The sequence below is a fragment of the Neopelma chrysocephalum genome, unplaced genomic scaffold (genome assembly GCF_003984885.1).
Source record: "Neopelma chrysocephalum unplaced genomic scaffold, ASM398488v2 Primary Assembly neopelma1_59, whole genome shotgun sequence".
Taxonomy (NCBI): domain Eukaryota; kingdom Metazoa; phylum Chordata; class Aves; order Passeriformes; family Pipridae; genus Neopelma; species Neopelma chrysocephalum.
The window spans coordinates 16205971-16223024 of NW_020897714.1; the positions used below are offsets into that span (position 1 = coordinate 16205971).

The window sequence follows — 17054 nt, forward strand, 5'->3', positions numbered from 1 at the left end:
ACAAAAGGCAGACATCAAACTAATGCTGATATAAGGCCACCATAGCCCACAGCAGCCACCTGGCTCAGGCCAGCCCTGAAGACAGGTCCCATGTTGCTGCTAGAGACAGATCACTCTCACTGGTGGCACTGCTCTTTACTCCAGCTCTGGGAACAGCTGATGATGGCTCAGATCAACAGAAAGCTGTGCTACCTGTTTCCCATCAATCCTAGCCAAAGGAAGGGCCGTCCAAATAGCTGAGAAGAAAGGAACATGCACTGGACTGCACTGAAGCAGCCAATGTCAGTACCAAGTGCCTAGCAGGCAGGACAGGGGAAAGCAGGTAAGGCACAGGCATGTGGACATCCAGGTCGATTTATTACACACAGGAAATAAAATTTTCATTAAAAAAAATCCATTTGAGGATATTGATGCTGGTTTTACAGGATCGGCCTCATGGTGACAAAATCAAAGTTGTATGATTCCGGCAGGCCCTGGTGCCGCGTGCGGTTAAACCGTCTCCAGGTGAAGACAGGAAGCCCTCCCTGCACTGGAGGGCCATTGATGGCAGAGGCTGTGAACGCTGATGCCAGGCGGAAATCTGACACCTGTAACAAAGGACAGGATTCAGGGCAAAAGGACTGCATGGTGTGTGACACATCCCCATCCCGGACAGCAGGAACAGCTCTGGGAGATTTGGTAACAGTGAAGTGAAAGAAGTGAGCAGGGGAAATGCACATTGATCAGGCAGCATTTCTCCCCTGCACAGAGGCATCTTCAACCAGCAGCAGCCAGCACTGAAGGGCAGCAGCAAAGCACAAGCCCACACTTGCCCTCCAGCCCCTGCACTGCCCTCAGGACACTCCTCCCTGGATCTGTTTGTCTCCAAAAGAGCTGAGGCTTCAGCAGGCAGACCACTGTTCTGACCTGAGCTCTACTGCATGTTAAACACTTGGGCCGTTCCCTGGGGCATGTTGGGGTAATTCAGGAATGGAGAAAGGCAGCACAGAGTTAATATTTCTGCCCAGACTCCACCCTGTTCCTTCACTATCTCCTAAGAGGTTCCCAGCTTGCTCCATCTTCCCAAACTCTGACACTAAAATTGCCTGTAGGGTTTCTAACTAAACAGGTCTCACCTCTGCTCTGGACTGCTTCTCTCAATGCCCGTCTTAGGTCCCCCTGTCCACCCCTAGCCCAGCCCATTCCCCTAGCCTAACCATGCTGGGTAAGGCACCACAACCAGCGTTCACTGACCCACTCCCTTACCAGACACCTCTACACAGCCATTTTCTGCATTCTTCTTGTATTAACCAGCTTGGGGAGCCTCCCACTGGCCACTGCAACAGACAGCTGGCCAGGCTTGTGCAAGTTGGACACATAGCACTGGCACTACCAAAACAGCCTTCACAGGTCCCATCCTAGCAAACAAACTCGTAATCCAGGAACACAGCAGGCTGCATGCCACAGGATAAAACACTGAACAACTTCCCAGCACACCAGGGCTGGACAGCTGCTTACTCAGGCCTTGCCCTTGACAGTGAAAATACCACATAACCTGCCTAAAATAAATGCTGCTTTCTGCAGGACAGTGAGTCTAAGGATTTTCCCACATCCCTTTAAAATGCAAAGTCATATTCCCCAAACTTTTCAGAAAGCAGTTTTTCAGAGAGGTGGAGCTCCGGAGCAGGGTGGCTCACTAGCAAGCCTGTTGTAAAGATAAAGCTAAACTGAGACTGAAAACACATTCCTTTGGGGTCTGGAGAGGCACCCACGCAGTCCCAGTGAACAGGAGGCTGAGTCTGTACAGTAGTCACCTTCCCTGAGTGAGGTGAAGACTCATTTCAGCATTATTTTAGGCTCCTACTGCTGTAAGGCTTTGGGGTTTAACCCCCAAACACCACAGGTTCCCATGGACATAGTTGTTTCATACACCTTCCCCTGTTATCCTCTACCACTGTGCCAGGACTGATGTCAGGGATAGGAAATAGGACTCTGCACAGAATTCCCATCTGAGGATCTGCCCAAGCACTGGGACAGCATGAAAAGAGGGAGCAGACATGCCTGGCCCTGCCTGCCCTAGTCCAGGGAAACCTACTACAGGTCTGACAGGAGCATGAACAGGCTGCAGCAAACATTCAGCTGATGTTAAAATTGAGATAATTTACCTTGGAGTCATAGCAGCCTGCAGGCACTGGTAAAGAAGGATTCAAGTCTTCCCGGCAGCAAATGGTGTTGCAAGGATTATGTTCAGCATAAGGATCACGCTGGTAGTCTGGAGCGAAATGTGGTGGGGAGGCAAGCAAAGAAGAAAAGAAAACAAGTTAGCCCCCTCACAAAAAGCCGATGCAAAGTAATGGAGCCTCTAAAAGCTGCACTCTATCGAACTGCTCTCGTGCTCCTCCCCCGGTACCAGCTAGAAGTCAGTGCTCAAGACAAGACATTAAGTAGACAAACTCCTAATCCAAGGCCATACAGCTATTTCTGCATCCCAGGGGCACCACTGCCAACCTCTAACCACACATATCTGCAATTACACATGATGGAATTCCACATGATGAAAGCTTATAGAAACTTTGTCAAGAGAGAAAAGCAGAAGAGAAGGGGAAGTGGTGGGTGGGTGGGTGGGGAAATGAAGAAATGAGAGCCTTTGTGTTCCTGTTCTGGACTAAAGTTAGTGGTAAGGAGCAAAACCTTCAAATACCCACTGCAGTAGCTGCAAACAAGGAGGGGAAGGTGGACAAACCTCAAGGTCTATGAGCATGCTGCTACTCACAGCCCAAAAAGTAACAACGACACCCAACCCTGGGAGAGGCCTCTCAAACCTCAAGCCCAGTAATCAGCGAGCTCCCTATAATTGGGAATAAAAATATAGCATCTACAGCTATCTGTACTTTGATATGGGCTAAACTAGAAGTTAATTGAGCTGGTTTTAATCCAGTTAAAGAGAACATTGTCAGGAAAAAAAAACAGCAGACCATTACCTACTGTTCTGGCTTAATCCCAGCTGGCAACTAAATACCACACAGCTGCTCTCCCACTTCCACCCAACACCCTCCATGGGACCAGAAGGAGAATCAGAAAAAGGAAAACCCATGAGTTGAGATACAAATAGTTTAATAACTGAAATAAAGTCAATAATAAAACAATAATTATAATAATGAAAAGGGACAGAGAGGGAGGGAGAAAGTAATAAAACCAAAGAGAAACAAGTGATGCACAATCCAGTTGCTCACCACCTGCTGAGCAGCAATCAGCCCTTTCCAGCCAATTCCCCTCAGTTCATACACTGAGCATGACATTTTATACTATGGAATGGTATGGAATATCCTTTTGGCCACTTCGGGTCAGATGTCCTGGCTCCCTCCCAGCTTCTTGTGCACCGCTCGCTGGCACGGGAAAATGAAAAGTCTTTGACTTATCAACAACTAAAACATTAGTGTGTTAAGTAATGCTTAAACTATCAACATTATTCTCATACTTAATCCAAAACACAGCACTGTACTAACAACTAAGAAAATTATCTCTATTGCAGCTGAAACCAGGACACCTGCCAAAGATCATTTGCCTGAACACGGAAAAAAGACCTGAAGTTTTACGCTACATTCTCTGGTCTGATCTCACCTAACTGTTGCTCAGGGTTTAAGGCTCTCAAGATTGACAGGTTGTAGATGTATTAGGTAATAGCAGTCCACAATGTCTTTTGGAGTGTCAGAAGCACTCTGGAAAAGTCAAACAGCAAGCCTAAGGGCCCTTGTTCCTGATTTTAGCCTGCTTTCCTACCTCAACAGTAAGTTTGTGTTATCTATTTGCTTTGACTGTACTCTGCATTTAGGGTAATATAACTGATCTGTATGTGAGGCTGCAGCTTCCCACTATAATCCAAGAAATAAAGGAACAGTGCTTATTAAGATCAGGTCTGCAGTACATAAATACGTGTCTTACTGTTGTATCTCATGATGTACTTCATGCTTTCCAAGTCAGTCACCTTGCCCTGGTCTCGACGGAAGATTTTTGCTCTTGGAGCAAGCTCATAGGAGAAATCCATGCCGTACTTGACAACATAAGACGCATACCCGCTGAGATTGTAAATCTTTTCATGGAAAGGGATATTGTATGAAGGCCAGTAACCTGCCAAAGACAAACCCAATCTGTTAATCACTTAGAAAAGCTGGATGCTCTTGCTCATGTCAGAAAGGAAAATAAACAATTTTCCATGTTGCATTGCCTTAACAGCATGCCAAGGAACAACACTGCAAACTGGTTTGAACACAATAAGGCAACACTGGCATGACCGGGGTTGACTCCCAGTATAACACCACTGGAGACTGTACCCAGGCAACCCGCCCCCAGACATCCACCCTGAGGACTCATCCTGCAAAACAGCTGAGATCAGACTTGCAGGAGCCTGAGGTGAACACACAGCACGGCCACAGCCCTCCTGCAGAGGTTTCTCTGCTCAGCCTCAGAGGAGTGCAAGATCACTTACCTCCACCAAACTTCACAGTGAGAGGCTTGAAAAAAACCTCCCGTTTTTTGCTCCCTTCCTATCTCACCGGGGCAGAACACTACACCATGCTGAGATGGCAGGGATGGATCACGCACAAACACACAGACCACAAGAGCTACACGGGGTGAACAGGAGCCAGGCCAGCACACGCATGCTTTGTGCAGTGGTAGTTGTACACAGTGATGAGGAAAGATGGGAGGATTGCTGCACACTTGCCAATAGCTGCCTTTGAGGGTTAGGAAGTGATTGATTAGCAGAGCAGAGCCCTGCTCTAACTTTTCCCAAAGCAAGTATGAATCCTGCAGTTTTGTTAACTCTGAAGAGCAAAGGATGCCAGGCAGAACTCCAGAGAAGAGTTTTAGGTAGGCAACATTAAACTGCCTGAAGCAAGTCTACTGTAGAAAGCAGAAGCGCTTGTAAAGAGCCAGGAGACCATCCAGGTCAGAATCTGGGTCCAGGAAGTCCTGGGATAAATAAGAATAGATACCTATACCTTAACATTTAATTCTTTTACTTTTTTTTTCAAAGGCAGGCACCAAGGAGTTTTTAAGCAGGGAGTATATAACATGAGCTAGTCCCAAGAGCAGTACACTTGCAGGTTCTCTTCAGAGCACTGTTGTTCCTTCTCAAATCACATACACCAGGATTTGGCTTAGAGATTTACCATCTAGGCACTGGTAAATGCAGTACTCCATGTATTAACATTAGCCCAGCACAACACAAGGAGTCTGGCTGTAAGATGCTCAAGAAAATCAACTGGAACTCACTGGGAGCCATGCACACAGATACAAACCAAATTTCCTGAAGAACAGATACACAGACAGCATAAGCACTAGAACACTGCCTGAGTGGAGGCCTTACCAGCTTGGGTCCTGCCTAGGATAGGGAAGACAGGAATACCCTGTCTACTGGCATCTGCTTATGTGACCTAGAGCCAACCTGAAGAAAACAGGTTGTGTACAGGCTGTGTTGTAATACAGGTGTGCTGCAGAAATAAGCACACTTGCCAGTCTCTAATGACGCAAGCCAGAGGATACGGATACATCAGCTTCCAAACCAGTAGGGTTTAGCTGTGATTCAAAAAGGTGCTATTGTCTCACATGAACCTGGAAAAGTTTTGTCAAAATTGCTAAAACAGAGGAAGCTATTGAAGTTCTCCTCCAGCAAGAGCTCTTCTGTGTCTCAGGCTCTTGCAAGACTGCAAATCCAATGCAGCAGCCAGCCTAAGCCAGCCTTTACCCGAAGGCTGCCATAAGCCAGTGAAACCTGGCAGGGTGCACAGTGACAAAAAAAACAAGTCAGAGAGAATGTAAGACTAAAAGGGGGAAGACAGGGATGGCATGAAGGCAGCAAAAATTCCCTGAATCAAAATGCCTTCCTTCTCTGCCCATTAAGAGCAAAAGGTCTCAGCAACACCAAGAAGTAGAGCAATAAGAATATTGCACATATGGTGGAAGACACTGAGATCCCAGGTTCTGCTCTGGTATGTTGCCTTCGATATTGAAATCAGTATCTCATTCATGAGATGAACTCATCCATCATCAAGAAACATGAACTGCAGCCCAGTCCTGTGACCTATTCCTTCACTGGAGGACAGTGCTGCCCTCCCCCACCTCCTCTAAAGGATTGACTTTTCTTTGTCAACGTACAGAAAGCACCTGGACGTCTTTGCCTGAAAAGGGCAACATAAGAAATGCCTGGTTTTGAGAACTCACCTGCACTGGCCTACAAAACAAGCTGAGAGAAGCCATAAAGAAAATAATCTTTCAATTTTCAAACCTGCTTCCTTTTTCCTCAGCACAAGGCTTACTACAGCAATACCAGCCTTTGTTCACCTGAGATTTCAATTCTCATTCCCTGTTGTTTCTAGGTTTATGCTTGAAAGAGACTTAAAAAGCCAGTGCTGGTGGCAAACTCACTCTGACCAAGCTAGTGTCAAAAGGGCATTATCTCTGGACACCAGCTACAAGGCAATGATGGAGTGTGCCGGGATCAGCCACTCTATAACCACTTTAAACCAGCATTGCTCTTGAGAAAGGTAAACCTCCTTCACCTGGGCTGCTCCAAGCACCTGGGAACAGGGCTGGGGCCTCGACAGGACTTGTCTGGTGTCCTGCATGGCATGGAGTAGCTCCTGCTGCTTACAGGAGCAGTGTTGGCTTACAGCAGCTGAGGTGTCCAAGGCAGCACTTTGGCAGTGCTTAGCCCACCCTGTCCTTTTAATGGTTAAACTCCCAGAGACCAACTGCTGTGTTATCCAATACACACAAGGTGCATTTAGATATCCGGGAAAAAACACACTGTAAACGTGAAGTAATATGTAATCTCAAATGACACCTTCAAGAACAGAGCAGCCACAAGATCTCTGAGGGAAGAAGTGGTCACCGTGTGCCCAAGCCCTGAAGTTGGGCTCAGTCCTACAGGGAATGCCACACAGCAGCTCTCAAATCATTGCTGAAAAGGAGCTCAGGGTACCTGGTAAGCCTGGCCTCTCTGCACAGGTACAGCACTACTGTGATGTAATTGCAATGTTTCAAGTGCCAGAGCTAAAGGGTCTCTATCAGCTTGTTTGTCTGCACCACGCTCACCAAGAAGCCCAAGGCAAAGGAAGCCAAAAGAGCCAGAGATGCACAAGGGAGAGACATGAGATCTTTCCAGATTATCAATAAGAAACATAAAACAATAATGACAATGTGGCAATGCTTAGAATAAGCCAGAACTTCCCAAGGAACTAGACGCAAATAAAAAGTGTCAAAGGGAAACAACCCCAGCTGCTAAAATAAATACATTTCCAGTCATTTTGAGGATAAGCAATTCATCTATTCACCCCCTCAGCATGTGATTAGAGGAGGGAGCACAGAGCACCAGACATGCACTTAAGGCTCAGGCTTTTGGTCGCTGATAAAAGTGTCTAATAAACACTTGTGAATTAAACCAGACAGTGGGTGTTTTGCTTCACCTAGATTTTTGTTTTCCATCAAGTTGTTGCTAGTCTTGCTACGGAATTAAAGCATCCTTTAAAGAGCAAATATTTATCAGAAAGCAGACCTCCAGAAAAGTTCAGGAGGTGAATATAAACATAGAACTCTATCCTATTCAAAAGGTCATCTTCTTTCAGGATGACCCACTCAAAAATTTTGAGTAGCCCACAGCATAACAGTTACTTAGTACTGCTTCAAATAGACCTCATACTTTTCCTCATGGGTCTCAGGGAAAAATAATACCAGAAAAAAGGTAAGGAGGCAAGCAAGAAAGGAGACAAAGTCTATTTTTCCCTCCTCTGCTTCTGAGAAACACAGATGCTCACCCCATTTCTGCCACAGCGTAACAGATAAATGAATACAAGGCAACAGACCCAGCAACAGAGGGTTGCTCACACAAAGCCTTCTGAGGGTTGTTCACACAAAAAACTTTCTTAAACTCAGGACTAGTGTGCAATAAACCCTTCCCAGTTACAAAACACAATCCTCCATCAGTTGACACAAAGAGATGGTTTTCCTAAGCCAGTAACTACTATAGGAGCTATTACCTTTCCGGAGAACATTTGTTTGATCAGAATACTCCACAAGGGTTGGGATCTGCTCAACAATGTACAATGCACCATCATCAAGGCTCCTCTGCAGCTTGACCTTCTTCAGGTCTAGCACCATGTACTGATTGTTGTAGGTCCCTGGGTATGAAAGCAGAGAGAGTTACATGTCCTGCCAGGGGAAAGAAAAGGGTATAACAGGTACAGCGAACACATTCGTTTCCCTCAAGATTCATATAAAAATGTACTTACCAGAGTTGCACCTGGAGAAGGTTTCTGCCCAAGTTTTGCCATCATTTGCCATCATGTTCGCAATGCGGACTCTCTGCCAAGCCAACAGGGATTCAGGCACCACTTGCTTAATGAGAGTTTGGTTGAACACACTGTTGGTAGTCTGCAACATTACCAAGCCGCTGCCTAGTATGTAAAAGTCATCCAGGGACTCCAAAAAGCCTTAAACAGCAACAACAGAAAATTTTTTATCTTTGGGAACCTTTGATATACTCATAGAAGAAAACAGAGACAAGCCAAGAGGACATGAAAAGTCAATGCATGTGTGTTTGAAATCAAACAGTACAAAGATTAAAGATGAGGGGGTAACTTCTGAAAGAGCTTTAAGCCCACCTGTCAACACAGTTTGAAATGAGAAATTGTCATGGTCTCAACACACCTAATTCTTTGTCTAGAGCATTTGCTTCATGTTTGCATGCCAAGCTTGGAAGCTTCTCCATATGTCAAGCTATGTCTTATTTCTATGCTGAGGATTACATACTGTAAATGCCTAGGGCGTGTTGGTTTCTAACAAAGAAATTAATTAAAAAAAAAATTTCAACAGTGAAAACCCAACCGAAGTACAAACTCCGCAAAGATTTTCATCAACCAGTTTCAGTTTTACATTTTTACTCTGTAAAAACAAATTAAATTTATTTGAATTAATCCCTTTAAATTAATCCCTTTTGTATTAAACCAAGCTAAGCAGAAAAATCTTCCTTCTAGTTTAATCTGTTCCAGTTTAACTATTCTTAAAAGCATCTCCAAGAAATGGGCATCTCAAATCATAAACCCCAGTCTGTATATGAGAAAAAGCTCTTCCTACTCCTCTTTCTGACGTATTGTCACTGGATTTTTTTCGGCCTACGAGCTCTGCAAAGTCAACACAGTGATGGATCTTTGGGCAGGATTCCCTTCCAGGTTACATGCCAACAGAAGTACTAGGTCCAGTTACAGATCCCACGCCAGGAGGTGCCATTCAGAGCTGCAAAGGTCAGCTTTGTATAATGCCTTGGATAGCGTGGTGACTACTTGTAAAGCAGAAATAACTTGACTTTGAGATTACTCAGCAGATACATGGCTGCCAGGTTGGGGAATAAAAGTTGTTAACTGAGCTCCTCATGGGGAAGTCATCCAGAACCTCGACTCTTGTTAACAAATTTTTAATAGGATCAGTCTTCAAAGAGTATAAAATGCTAAAATTCTGTACAACATCATAATAGTTGAGTTCCACTATGATATTTTCTACAGCAAGCTTTATTAATACTCTCTGGAAAACAAAGGTCACCAACCTGTGACAGCAAGAAAGACAACTCCATTCTGCCTCCTATTCCTGGACTTTATCTAAAGACAGACTTCATTCGAGCAAAAGTAATGTTTGAGACCTCAATTTCAGCACAATTTCTTTAAAGTATGAAGTACTCAAATTAGAACAGATCCATGAAAATATACTTCATGGTCACCTGTTCTCTAAAAATATGTCAGTATAGAACAGGCAGAGCACCCTAGCAGCTGGTATTTTATTCTTGGAGACAGAAAAAGAATATCAATAAATTATGTACATCAACAGCAGAGATCTCTGTCAAGTAAGTAACAAGAGAAACACTCTAAACCTGGATCTGCCAGTCTATTTTATACAAAGACAGGATATCCAGTGATAAACTGTTGTATAAAAAGTCAAGTGCTTGCCCAAATGGAGACAAGAAATGAAATTCTTAAGCAGTTATGGTTTGAACTAAGCACCAATTCTCATGTGGGTGATAATGCCAAGTGCCCTATTTCAAAATAAATGTAGTTTTTATCCTTTATTTTCAATAAACAGCTGAGATAAAACAGAAAAACTTGACTCAAAACAAGTGTCAACACAAGAAATGATGTTGAATTAACTGAAGGTTGAACTCTGTAATTCAAATAAATTGCAAAGCTCAGCTAAGCTGAAAACAAGGGGATTTCTTTCTGAGCCTTAGTATTTACCAAGTTTTATCCTGCAATGTTTTATAACGCAACATGCCCTCCATGATACACCATTGCTAGCCTAATTATTTCAAGATGGCATATACCATTTTGATTTAGGTACCTTTGAAACAAAGGAAGCTAAAACACCAACAACAGATTTACCCAGAGTAAAGACATTCACAAAAATAAAACCTGGGCAGAGAAGTCTAGAGATAGACATATTTGATGTCCTCTTGTGTAATTCTTCTATTTTTAAGTATGTACGATAATCTGTTGTAATTGAAAGTGTTATCTCTCTGCGCAGTTCATCTCTTCTTTTCTGTAAAACCATCTCTGTAAACCCATACCCATTTTGGTCAGTAACACTCAAAGCATTTATTTTCTTTTTTTACCCCTCCCTCTGATGAACCTGACTCTTCCTACATAGAAACAAGCAAAAACACTTCTGATTGCATCTTCTGGGTCTGAACCATTTAGATTCAGTTTCCAATCACTGGAAAACTGAAGGTTTCAGAGTCTGGAGTTTCATTCATCATGTCAATATTAATCAGCCAAGCAAAGTAATTTTTTGCAGTCTGAGTGACAGTGTTCTCCAGAAAGGCAGCACATTGAAGAACATGTGGGTGGTAACACATTTCTGGCAGCTACTACTCCTAAAGAGGTAGGCTGTTGCTTTCCGAAACAGACAGCATCAGCTTTTTTGGTGTTTTAGAAGGTCACTGTGCTCATTCAAGTACAGAAAGGGCCAGCATTACAGGCTGGAAGCCAAAGCCTATCTCACAGGGATGGGAGTAGCTCCCAACTGAGATGCTCAATGCTCTATAAACAGACTACAGAAAAGCAGAGATATTCTCTGGATTATCTTTCCTGATCCCATCTGCAGCTGCTTCTCAAGACTGAACACCCATCAGCTGCCTTCCTTCCCTTGCAGACCTCTCCCAGGCACTAAGAAACAGAACATTCCGTACCACAGCTCTGGTCTCTCATCTCCTAAGTTCAGACACATCCTTTGCTTCCGTCCAGGTTTTAAACAGATGTCGGAGGAAGCAAGGAAGCAAGAAATGGTCTGGCGGTATCTCATGAGCAAGCAGGTCCCCTAAGAACAATGTCTACTGGCCTTCCCGGGGTCTGTTCCTCCTAGGTCTTGCTTCAGCTGGCAGGAAGGATAATGCTGCACTTTCTGATCCTGCATTAACACCAGATTACTTCAAAGCAAGGGACACCTACTACTTCTTTTAGCATCACATGTATAGCCACTCATAAGACAACTTGTGCCATCATATTCCCACGTCATAGCCTGCCTCAACTAAGCAAGATCCCAACAGCAGACCAGAGAAGCAAAGGTAGCAGTAGAGTTCTTCTCAATTGATTTGCTTAAATGGATAAAATCAGAGTAACATGCTTTAAAAGACTGTGGTTTAGCCCAGAGAAGGTAGTGCACTACCCAAAAAAGAGTGCTTGGGTCCAAATGGTAGATTCCCTTTCTTAAATGGAGTTCAAAACTTACTGTTCAAGAAGAGCTCTATTCAAACGGATGGCAATTTTGGGAGCTGCAACCTCCCAGCTATCTAAGGAAAACTCTAAATTTTATCAGTTAATTGGGCTCATTTCTTTGAATGCCTCAATGGGGCAGTGTAGAGAAGTGACGGGGGAGGAAAGGAGAGGGGCAGAAGGAAGAGAGATGCAGCTTTCTCTCTGATCTTTACTAGATATGTAGTGCAAAATTTAGCACCTACCTTGTCTCTATCCTCACATTTCTTACTCCCCCAAATGAGCACAACTTCCCTCAACATTTGTGAGCCACAGTAATATGTACAATTTAAGTTCTCTCTGCTATGCATAGATTCACCAGCCACATGAAGCATTTATGTCCAGAGCTTGAAGAACACACTGAAGTCAAGCGTGCTCAAGCATTCAGCTCAGAAACATTTCTCCTTTCCAAAGGTTCACAGAACTGTCATACATGCAGCTCTGCACAGAGATACTTTCAAGAGAAGAAGAAGCTAAGACTATGAGCAGAGTTCAAGTGAGGATTGGGGTGGGTTAGTGTGGAAATGAGCAGCAAGTGAAGAAATAATTCTGCAAAAACAGATTACAACTCCCGTTAAATTCCACTCAACTGTGCCTCTACAGCACTACTGCTGCTCTGAAGGGGAGAAAGCAGTTAACAGTGGACACTTGAACATCCTGACAGGAATGTGGATAACTGCTGGGGAAGCTGGGAAAGACTCTGCAATCCCTGCCTGTCCTCCTACCTGCTTGGTCACAGCAGGAGCAAAGAAGCCCAAGGCCTTCTAGCTGTACAATGCACATGCTGACACACATCATGGTTACTCAGTAGTGTCAGAAGCGCTAAACTGAGTCACAACAAATATTAAGTTTTGCAGATTAGTAGCCTGTCTTTTGAAATTCAGTAAAAAAAATGCCAAATAACATGGACAATTTTACTCGATGACCCCAGGAGAAATCAGGAATTTGGCACATTCCTTCTTAAAAACCAAATGACTCCTTGAAGTTTTTCTGACACAGCTTTGGGACAGCAGAAGACTCTGACTATATACAGTCTACTGGATTACAGGAATCTTTAAATTACTCAGTTAAGTGTCACTGGAAGCCAGGAAGGACATCTGTCTTTTAATGCTGTTTCTTCCAAAACTCAATACTTCTGTGTTCATTAGGATTAGGTTACTATTCAGGAGAGATTCCTAGGTTGGCCTTTCTTACTGGTCCTTAGTGTCTATAAGGACAAAGAATAAGAGTGGGAACCTGCATGCAGGGAGGTTACAATTGTCAAGTTGAACCATGGCCAGGACCTGCAGATTCCACAGTCAGATGTCCTGAAAACATCATCTCAACGTGGAGCAGAGGAATTTGGCAGTTCCCTCCTTCCTACGTGATGTCCCTTGAGCATTACTAGGCCAGTGCTTTAGAGCTTACTCATCCCCTGGCAAACTGCAAGTCTGTGAATACACCCATAGCTAATGCAATTTGCTGCAGTCAATGGACCGTGCTTGTCCAGTGCTAGTGATAGCACCCTGTAATCAGGCGGCCAGGGAGCACACTTGGCATACCACAGGTCTCTCAAACTTCATGGGAACTGTACCTTGCAATCATTCTCAGTCAATTTTGTTGGTAGAAGTACACCTTTCCACATCGCTATGCCAGAGTCTACAAAAACAAGCTTTAAAATAAGCCATCTTTGCAGATCTCAACAGTCTCAGGGAAGCACACTGGGATTTTGTACACTAGTGAACAGACCTCAATCATTTCAGTGAAGTAGTAGCTTTGTATGGTTTTCCCATACAGTGTGCTTTCTCGGTCTCATGAAAACCGGATATTTGTATTTCACTTTATACAAAGAATCCACAGAGGGAGCAACCCAAAGACATCACCACAGATATCCACTACAATAAAATAATAAATGCTCTGCATGGCTGATCCTGATTCCTGGTTTTGAATCTGCAGCACAATGCAGCACCCAACAGTTGCTGAAGAGAGCCACATTCTCCTCAGGGACAGTACTATCCTCAGTACTTCTGTTGAGAGCCAGAATAACTTTATGAACATTGAGGTAATGAACAAAGCTCAGACAGAAACCTTTGCTTTCTACAAAATGTTTTTCAACGAGCAAGCGAAATTCCTCCAAGGCAATCAGAGATAACCCAGGCTCTTGAAGGCTGCACACTTAGATATTTGCCAGAATCTCTCTACTACTTCCTCAAAGAAAAAAAATTTCAGTTGTCAGAAAACATTGCATTCCTGAGGGTCACTGAGGAGGGTCGGAAACCCACAGAAAAAGGCTTGTTTTCAATGTGAAATGAACGCAATTGCTTTTCAAAACAGTTTCCCAGTCACAGTCTCAGGAGTCCCTCCCACAAAAGACCCTTCCCTTTGCAGTAAGGCAAAGTAATTTCAACGTTTTGAAATTATCAACCAACAAAATTTCCTCAGAATGAGATAGTCTCCTGTGGCACACATGTCACTTAAAAAGGTTTATGAAGACTCTCGAGTGCTTGGGTATTTTTTAATTTGAAATTTCACTTTGAAAAACTTAAGCAATGCTAACTCTAAGAGGGAGTCATAGACACACTTTGGTTTTTCACGTTCACATTTCTCGTGCTATTCTAGCAAGAGTACGTATTTTACCACTGAAACATTAAATGCTGGCAATTTCTAACATTTGGCCTAATCTTACCAAAGGAGATTTTAAATATTATGGTGACTATATTAGTAACACATGAAAAAAGCATAAAAAAATACTGCCCTCTGCAACAGCTTCTAGAGGAGCTGGAAGAGGAAGATGTGGGTGGAAAAGAAAAAAAAACCAAGCCAACAACAAAACAACTGAAGGTTTGTTAACCCAACATCAAAGAAGGCAATACAATTTCAAACAGCTAGTGTTTGATACTCGCTAATAATCCCATTACAGCACGAGTCGTGTCACAGTGGTAAACAGAAGTGTTCAAAACTGTTAATACCAAACATGTGAATGCTACAGGCAAGGTGAGGAGTTCAACAGTTGAGATGACTGCAGACTACACAAGCAGAATCCAAAGCAGCATGTTTGTGCCAGAGGTAAAATATTTAACTAGTACTATTTAGAGCACTGCAAGTGATTAATCAACAACAAAAGCCAACGACAACATCACATTCAAGCCAGAAAACTGAAGATGGCATTTTGTCCTCTAGGTGGCTAGAGGTTTTAAGGTAGATTGAAGCCAGTGCTTGTTGAGGTATCATTCTTTTCACAGACAAGACAGCAAGGTGGTCCATGCCATACTGAATAGCTACATTGCTTTGGTTTTCTTGACTTTACCTGGGTAACTGCTGAATGAGACACGGCTGGTGCTAGTGTATGGATCAACTATATTGAAGTTCCAGTGCTTATATATTCTCAGTGTGGCCGCATACGTAAACCAGCTGGAATGGGCAAAATATATATTCTCATATCCAGGTAGAACCTGAAAAACATAAGCAGAAGGATGACCCCACTATATTCTGCCTTTTTTTCACTTGATAGAAACTGGGAGAACAACTTGTTTTAAGTAGTTAGATTAATTGCATTATTGAAGAAAGAGCAGATTCCTGTGCTTTTAACTGTGTAGTTAACGAATTTCTGAAAAGCCCAGAAACAATTCTTGCCTGTGTGTTGTTCTCAAAATAAAATAGTTTAGAGTTACTTGGGACACCTGCATCACATGGAATGTTTTTTTTCCCCAGTTTCATTTTGAATACTTGTATTTGCACATTCAGATTGGATCTTTGCAAGCATATCCAGCGCTAACTTAAAACATGCTGTTTCTGTGAGAATAACTCTGATTTGCCTTAAAGTACAGAAGCAAATGCAAGTAAATTCAATTTGAAAAGGTAAATATATATATTTATAATACGTCTTTTCAAAATATTTCCCTGGTTCTAAGATTTGTTGTTAGGTCAGAAACCTCTTGCTGCAGGCAAATGCTTGAATGAATGTTTTACAATTTAAGGTGAATATTGTTGCTCTGCAATACATGGAGTCTCCATATGCTAATTAAATCCTTGATAATTTTAACTGAAAAATGTAATTGCCACCATGATGTAGCAGACACTTATCTTAAAAATGTGGGGGGGTTTCTATCATTACTCGCATTGGAAAGCCATTCCAGAGTATCTCTATCAACAGAAAACAGCAGCCACTTTCACACATTTATTTTTATGTTAGCGCTGTCCTTTAGTTTATGCAATCCTTTTCCCTTTCTCCCTGCTTCTTTGCCCAATGTATTTGTAGTCATTCACAATACCCCTTCTTTCAGACTTCACTTGGCTAGGTGAAACAAGTTACTGTCTTCCAGTCTCCTCTTTGTGGTAGTTCCTCATTCCCTAGTAATTCTAGTAGCTTTTCACTGTCCATCTCTGTGGTTTCGGTTTGGTTTGGTCTTTTCCCTATCCTTGAACACAAGTGAAAAAAACTGGACTCAAAATCCTATGGAGGCACAAGTTGTAACTGCATAAATACACCTTAATCATCAACAGAAGTAGCTTTATGCACATGCAACATAAACAGGAAAGACTCCAGAAACGTAGACTCGTGACACTGCAAATCAACACAGTCACTGGAGATAAAGTTCTGGGTGTTCACCTTGATCAGTGCAGAGCAGTGCCCCATATCCCACTGGTATCTCCCATGGCCTCCTGGCTCCACATTGCATTGTCCATCCCGTGCAGAATACTCAAATAATGCAGGAATAAGGTCCAACAGGTCTCCAACTGCATTCAGAAACTGGACATCAAAGTTGCTCAGTGGCTGAGGAAAAGGAGAAAAGGAGAGACCACAAAAAACACCTTGAGACAGAGAAGCATCAAGACAGTCTCCCTTGTTAGAACTTTTCTTACACTAACAAACACTCCTGGGAATTCTCAGATTTTTATAAACACTGCAATTTAAGACATCCTTAGGACTGAGGAGGAAGAAGCAAATGAGGGAAACAAGACCCGTTAGCAATACCAATCAAGTCAGAAGTAGCTGAAGAAGGAAAGTCACGCAAAAGGCTATGAGCTTTTGAAAACTCCTTATGGTTGGAGCTAGCCAGAGTTAACAGGGTTAACCACACACAGCTGGTTATGTAACATGCTCTTCAGAACCTCCTCTTAGTTCGCCCCTTAAAAAAAAGAGCTTAACAGTGGTTTAGCCTCAGCCTTCAAATACCATTTTCTAAATCTTTCCTGTTCTTGCTCCCACCATGCTTTTAGTTTAAGCAAAGCTTAAGGAAAAGAAGTCAGAACACACATCACTATAGAGCTGTGAATAGTTATTTAAGAATGGCACATAATCAT

General features: G+C 43.0%; 1 protein-coding gene across 1 annotated transcript in view; it reads right to left on the reverse strand.

The window, feature by feature from the left end:
* Window positions 1-336: 336 nt before the first annotated feature.
* The window catches only part of PLBD1 (phospholipase B domain containing 1), a 37373-nt gene continuing 20655 nt past the window's right edge, over window positions 337-17054 (reverse strand). Inside the window, exons 5-11 of the mRNA XM_027680069.1 lie at window positions 16360-16524; window positions 15058-15202; window positions 8268-8468; window positions 8016-8156; window positions 3922-4107; window positions 2145-2251; window positions 337-587 (exon numbers count right to left, since the gene is read on the reverse strand). Coding sequence (XP_027535870.1) covers window positions 420-587; window positions 2145-2251; window positions 3922-4107; window positions 8016-8156; window positions 8268-8468; window positions 15058-15202; window positions 16360-16524 — 1113 coding nt within the window. The 3' untranslated portion in view covers window positions 337-419. The remainder of the gene's footprint in view (window positions 588-2144; window positions 2252-3921; window positions 4108-8015; window positions 8157-8267; window positions 8469-15057; window positions 15203-16359; window positions 16525-17054) is intronic.